A 6213-nucleotide genomic window follows, 5' to 3' on the forward strand; every position below is an offset into this window, starting at 1 on the left:
GGTGCAGGACAGGAGGTGTTTTTTATCTTGGGCATGCCTTTTGCCCTATAGCATGAGTGTTAGCGCTACATTTACCAGAGTGCTCAGCTGGTCACATGGCAACCATTAGTCTCTCTGTGAATCATTTATGGTGTTCCACAGTTAAATATTTGAGTGTTTACAGTGGTCCCCTAGACTTGTGATTGGGAACGAGAGAACCCCTGCTGACCCTCTAAACACCTCCTTTCATCTTGTGTGTATGTGTGTGTGTGTGTGTGTGTTATAAAATACTTGAAAAATAACAAGATATAAAGAAAAAAAGGGACATTTAGCGATTTGTCATGCTTCACAGAGGAGGTAAAAAAACTGGCATCATTGACTGATGACAATAACTTACCTGCATCTTTGCTCCACCTGATGGAGTTGGCGTGTGATGGGCAGATCTTTGAGGGTATATGTTCTCAGCATGATCTCACATCTGGATGTTCTCCTGTTTTTAACTTACTGTGAAAAATACCCAACAAACACATTGCCTTAATTTGGGCTCTGGCTCCAGTCTTGGGCCTCAGCTGTAATCAGTAGCCGGTCAGATCTGGGTTAACATGGGCTTCAAAGCCCGACTGCTGGTACCCCTGCTCTGATTTCAAAGAGCTGAGACCTAATGAGTCTCCTGTAAAACAGTCAAAGACAGAGTAAAACATGGTTCTGCTGTGTCCTGCTGTAAATCTAATCCCACATCGCCACCCCCCTCCTTCGTGTACCCCACTTCTCTTTGGTCCCACAGTTCCTGAGGGCAGTAAAGCACTTCGGCGAAGATGCCAGTAAGATGCAGCCAGATGAGTTCTTTGGCATCTTCGATCAGTTCGTGCAGTCGTTCGCTGAGGCCCAGCAGGAGAACGAGAACATGCGAAAACGCAAAGAGGAGGAGGAGCGCAGGGCCAAGATGGAAGCTCAGGTATGTAATCGTTTGTTGTTTCCATATGATTCTTGACAAAAAGAACCACAGCTGTTACAGATAGTTTGAGAAGTTTAATCTGAAATATCCTAGAAAATCAGAGGTAACTAAGAGTTAAAGTAACACTATGTGTCTTTTGAAAAAGGAAAAACACATTATTTCTCATACAAATAAAAAGTTGAATTCATAACTAGTAAAATGGACCCTCGCTCAGTTCGTACACTCATTGGTTTTGCTGCTGCAGCCTCGCTTGTTCTGTTATGACCAGTAGCTTGGCGCCATAGAAACAACACTCCCTAATGGCAGGGTCCTCCCCCCCGGGCAGGACGGTGCGCCCAACATGCAGCAAAAACTGCTCCGAGAAGGTTTGAGGAACACGACAAAGATCCCAAAGTGTTGACCCGGCCTCCAAACTCCCCAGATCTCAGTCCAATCAGGCAAAGGTCATCATGTTCAGAGGGATCCTTTTTTTGTTAATGCAATAACCTTTATTTTTTGTGTCACCAGCTGAAAGAGCAGAGAGAGAAGGAGCGAAAGGCCCGCAAAGCGAAGGCAAATGGGGAGGAGGATGGCGGCGAGTTCGACGACTTGGTGTCAGCACTGCGATCGGGCGAAGTCTTCGACAAGGACCTGTCGAAGATGAAACGCAACCGCAAACGCATCAACAGCCAGAACACAGACTCGAGCAGAGAGCGACCGGTCACAAAGCTCAACTTCTAAGCAAAGGCTGAGGTGATCGTCCTCGTTTCGCTCACTCACCCAGCTCCCCCACCCTCCCCCTGCTCATCATTAGTTCCCCTCCAGGTCAAACTGACATTCCTCAGCACCCTCCTCCGCTCCCACCCAGCTCGACCTGAATGAACCACAGCCTCCCGTCATCGCAGCAGAGCCACAGCACAACATGTTTAGACCTTTCATCCTCTCAGATTTTGATGTTAAACGGAGCAGAAGCCAAAAACTGTTATTAACGACCAAATCCCATAACTCCCGGTGGAGGATCAGTTCAGTCAAACAAAACAGTTTTTAAGACAATGTCGTTGTAGGACCGGGATGTTTTGTCTCGTTCCAGGCATGAGAAGCGCTCACGGTTTGTTTGATAGGACGCGTTCTGTGCTGCTTTTGTATGTCAGAATCTATGCACAGTAGTGAAATGTGCAGCTTTTCGACTCCTTCAGGGCTTGATGCTCGACCCAAACAGGAAGATGATTCCATTAGAAAACACAAAGGGGCCATTTTGTACGGACTGATTTCATAGATTGAGAGAGGCTGCTTTCATGCGCCTGACTTGTCCGAGTGATAATTTACGGAGAAAGAATCTGAACTTCCTCCTGACGCTGCCGCTCTCTCGCAGTCTGAACCATTAGAGGACTGAGATGTGGTTTTAACTGTAAGTGATGCAGTTGAGAAGCAGAGTTTTTTTTTTTTTTTTATTCATCATTATTGACGCGCAGCATTTATATATCTGATCACTGTCTGTTTTATTTGAACTTTTTCCTGTTAAGAGCTGGCCTTAACTCTGTTGATTTTAATTGTTGAGTAGGTACTCTCAAAGGCCTGGGCCTAATCTGCAATTTCTCAACAAGTGTGGACACTCATGTCATAGATTACATATATCTATATATAAGGTTGCGTGCTTGTTACACATGCACATATGAATTCATAATTACTATGCTAAATGCCATTAAAACCATACCCAATTGATGCAATACACTTGTCTTTCCCCTCTGAAGGGAGTGCCCTCCTTTTATGTTTTTATTTGAATAGATGAAAGATGTTTTCTTCTTGCTGGCTGGATTTACACTGCACTGAGAAATAAAAAAGTAACAAATAACATCCTGATTTTAAATTCAGTGATCCACATGTGAGGTTTTCAACAAGAAAGAAAACCTCACATGTGGAAATGTAACCACTGATTTATATTTGCCCTGTCAGCAGCTGTGTGAATCCATCCAGCGTCAGACACCTCCACTGAACTTTTATAATTTAAATATTGCCTTCCATTGTAAAATGACCTGATGAAAATAAATGGGAGAAAACAGTTTTGAGTTTTTGTATCTGGTCAAGAAGCAAAGAAAACAAAGGACAGAAGAATCTTTTGTAGTTTGGAGGCTCATAGCACCATCTAATGGTCAATCTGCTACTCATCAGGACTCATTAATGTTTAGTGTGAGTTCAGACTCAACAAATCCAAATAATTTCTGATGTTACAATCAGGAAATGTTCACACCTCACATGTGATTGTTGTTAGTGAATCTAGTCTGAATTTCTCTTTAAATTCTCAATGAAAACAAAGTTAAAGTAATTACAAAACAATTATTTTCCTCAAGTCAGTCATAGACTCTAGACCAGTGCAGCTCAGTGACTTATTGTTTATTAATTATTACAATATTCAGTTGCAATTTAAAGAATATTTTAGTTGGACTGGATTTGTTGTGTCATTGCTCTGAATTGTGTGAATTTTCTTCCTGCACTTTACTGTTGACTTTTTTAATGAACAGTATTTGTTGAGAACAAAGTAATTTGTTGGTTTCTTAAACCAGATTAGTCCTCTACTTTATTTATCAATTTACTACCTGGAATAAATCAGGCCACAATAAACTCTTATAAAGATACAGAATGGAAAATTTTAATAGTTTCTCTTTAAAACTGTTTATTATAGCTACAAGATGTGGGTTTTTAAGATACAAAACCATTTTGTAATTCAACTGTTTCAATCTTTTTAAAAATCTACATCCATGTTTAAATGAAAACCTGTAACTGAGGCTCACTTCAGCAGAAACCCATGTGTCAACTTGTCGTCTGGCTCCTGCACAAAACATGAAACTCCGGTGTAAAAAGCTCTGCCAGCAACTTCCACCACTACAGCCTTGAAGTCTCCACACTTGGTCTCCTGATCAGAAACAGAAGAGAATCACAAACATAACTCAGAGAACAGAGGTGTGTTATTTTTTTTAATGGTTACAAGGCTTTTGGCGCCGCATCAGTTCACTTCTGACTATTCCTGAGGGTTTGTGGGTCACAGATGAACTAATTCAGCTTCAGACAAAAAACTCATGATGTGAAAATTGCCTGTAAATGTTAGCAGTGTACATAAACAGCACATATGAACCAGCTCAGGTACCTCGACAGCTTTCCCTGTGAACTGGGATCCAGTAGCTCCGCTCTGAAACGTTCTGGTCTGGTTGAGCCGAATCAGACCTTTGTGATACTGAAGAGCTATTCGAGCTGTGACACCAGAACCAGTGGGGCTTCGGTCCACCTGAGAACACATTTAAACCAGTTAAACCCAGGCTACGTTAATACCAATAAACCAGATGTTCTGTTCTTCAAACACCTGACATTTCACTAATTCAAGCAATAGCTCTCCTTTTTTTTCAGGACCAGTGTCGGTTAAATACCTGAGCTTCTGCGAACACACAGATATTGGCTGTGGGATCAGAGGAATAATCATCTTTTCCATCTGTGAGGATGGTGCCATAGAGGAAGGCCAGATCATCACTGGTTGGGTGGTGCAGCTTCACCTAGAGGTGAAAGAGACAAGACTGTTAATTCAACACATGCAATATGTTCCTGGTACTTCCTGTCTGGGATGTTAAATGTTCTGATGTCTGCATATTTCTGGTCTTGTATTTGGGATAAAACCACGAACCTGAGATTTGACAGCGTTGGTCACTGCTGTGGCTGCGTCCACGAGATCTCGAGTCCTGGACTTGGTCACATCCAGGCCAAACCTCTGGGCGTCTACAAAGGCGTAGAAGGCTCCTCCATAGCTGATGTCAACCGTCACATCTCCAAACCCTTCCACTGCCACCGTCACATCTGGAGAAAAGTTTAGTTGACATAAAAACACACAAAAAATGGTTTCTTGAAGGACAAATAATCAAGATGAGTTTCCTACCTGTTGCAAATGCAAACGCTGGCACGCTGAGAAACCTCACCCCTCCTGTTTTGCCATCAGAGTACTTGACAAACGCCCTCACCAGACCACAGGGACAGTGGATGTTCACTTGTGTCTCCGGCGACTGCGTTTCCTTCACCAGTTTGTAGTCGACGGCAAAGCGTCCGAGCGCGATGACGGCGTGTCCGCACATGGTGCTGTAGCCCTCGTTGTGCATGAACAGCACCCCCAGGTCTGCCTCGGGTATCTCGCTGTCCACGATCAGGGCCCCGTACATGTCATAGTGCCCCCGCGGCTCGTACATCAGCGCCCTCCTAAGGTGGTCTAGGTGTTCCCGCACGTAACGCCGCTTGGACAGCACGCTGTCACCTTTGACCTCCGGGTAGCCGCTGACGATGATGCGTAGAGGCTCTCCACCTGTGTGCATGTCGACTACTGAAAGCTCGGCCCCCTCGTGAGGTGGAAGCTGCATTTCCATCTTGGTGCTAAATTAAAACAAAACAGAGGCCATTGGGTCAATGTGCTGTTTGATTTCAACAATAAGTAAGTTGTGACTTATACTCACCTCATGTTGCTCACTTCCATCAGAACTGTTAAAACCAAACTGTACTTTTCCCAAACATATTTTAAAGTCAGACTATTATAGAATATGAAGCTTGTCACATCTTTCCATGATGATTCTGCGTGAGAACAAAAGGTAAATCCCATTATCCTGTACTGTGACTGAAAAGTACTAGTGAACGGTAGCATTTAGGATGTTGGTAATCTGCTTATTAAGTTTCAAACAGGCAGGGTGTGTGTGTGTGTGTGTTTTCTTCTGGACAGGATCGTGCCACCACAAGGAGGAATGGAAATCTCAGAGGCAGTAACATCCAACAACAGCGGCAAATTCCTCCAAAGGTATTCAAACATTCAGTCAGCACTACAGGCTATTAACGGTTTACTCTACATACTATACTGTATAATATTGTTATGAAACCAATGATCAGAAAAATAACTTTAAACCATATTTGGTTTAACTTCAACAGAGGTGAATGGCGAAAGGCAGCGAAAAGTCGTAGGACAAAGTGTAACGCGACCGTATTCTCTGGTAAAATGCTGCAAGAGACCAGCTTTATTTTCTATTCAACTCCAGAAAGAGTCATTTTTACCTGGTTTAGATTTTCTCCGTACTTTGGACTCAAACTTGTGCCAGCTTCAGTCTTTCCCTGTGAGTGCGTGTCTCAGTTTGCAAAGACTCTAAAATACGACTTTAGCGCCACCATGCGTTGTGGAGGGCTTTATGCAGCAAACACTCCAATACGCGCTTTTATTTACAAGATTTTTACAGTTGAATTAAAACTCCAAAATTTGTGGAGACTTCTGAACCTATTTCAAGAAC

The 6213-nt window shown here is 43.1% G+C and overlaps 2 protein-coding genes and 1 long non-coding RNA gene across 6 annotated transcripts in view; 2 read left to right on the forward strand and 1 right to left on the reverse strand.

The window, feature by feature from the left end:
* LOC108895619 (disheveled-associated activator of morphogenesis 1) overlaps nucleotides 1–2972 on the forward strand; it is a 46644-nt gene extending 43672 nt beyond the window's left edge. For all 3 annotated transcript variants that reach the window (XM_018694502.2, XM_018694505.2, XM_018694504.2), the window contains 2 exons: nucleotides 764–934; nucleotides 1442–2972. In XM_018694502.2, the coding sequence (XP_018550018.1) occupies nucleotides 764–934; nucleotides 1442–1654 (384 nt within the window). In that variant the 3' untranslated portion in view covers nucleotides 1655–2972. The remainder of the gene's footprint in view (nucleotides 1–763; nucleotides 935–1441) is intronic.
* Nucleotides 2973–3567: 595 nt separating this feature from the next.
* On the reverse strand, nucleotides 3568–6095 carry LOC108895649 (trans-L-3-hydroxyproline dehydratase). Of its 2 annotated transcripts, XM_051071876.1 has the most exons (7): nucleotides 5984–6060; nucleotides 5398–5512; nucleotides 4833–5317; nucleotides 4584–4753; nucleotides 4333–4455; nucleotides 4056–4193; nucleotides 3568–3824 (listed from the first exon to the last, which is right to left on the reverse strand). In XM_051071876.1, the coding sequence occupies exons 2-7, from the start codon at nucleotides 5415–5417 to the stop codon at nucleotides 3699–3701; spliced, it is 1062 nt and encodes a 353-aa protein (XP_050927833.1). In that variant the 5' UTR covers nucleotides 5418–5512; nucleotides 5984–6060; the 3' UTR covers nucleotides 3568–3698. The 2 variants fall into 2 exon arrangements, with proteins under 2 accessions (XP_050927833.1, XP_018550062.1); XM_018694546.2 differs by lacking the exon at nucleotides 5398–5512 and having other exon boundaries at nucleotides 5984–6095.
* On the forward strand, nucleotides 5239–6077 carry LOC108895674 (uncharacterized). The gene is made up of 2 exons (XR_001962997.2): nucleotides 5239–5375; nucleotides 5658–6077. It is a non-coding gene; the product is annotated as an uncharacterized LOC108895674 (long non-coding RNA).
* Nucleotides 6096–6213: the final 118 nt, after the last annotated feature.

Source organism: Lates calcarifer, linkage group LG7_1 (assembly GCF_001640805.2).
Source record: "Lates calcarifer isolate ASB-BC8 linkage group LG7_1, TLL_Latcal_v3, whole genome shotgun sequence".
Lineage (NCBI taxonomy): Eukaryota > Metazoa > Chordata > Actinopteri > Centropomidae > Lates > Lates calcarifer.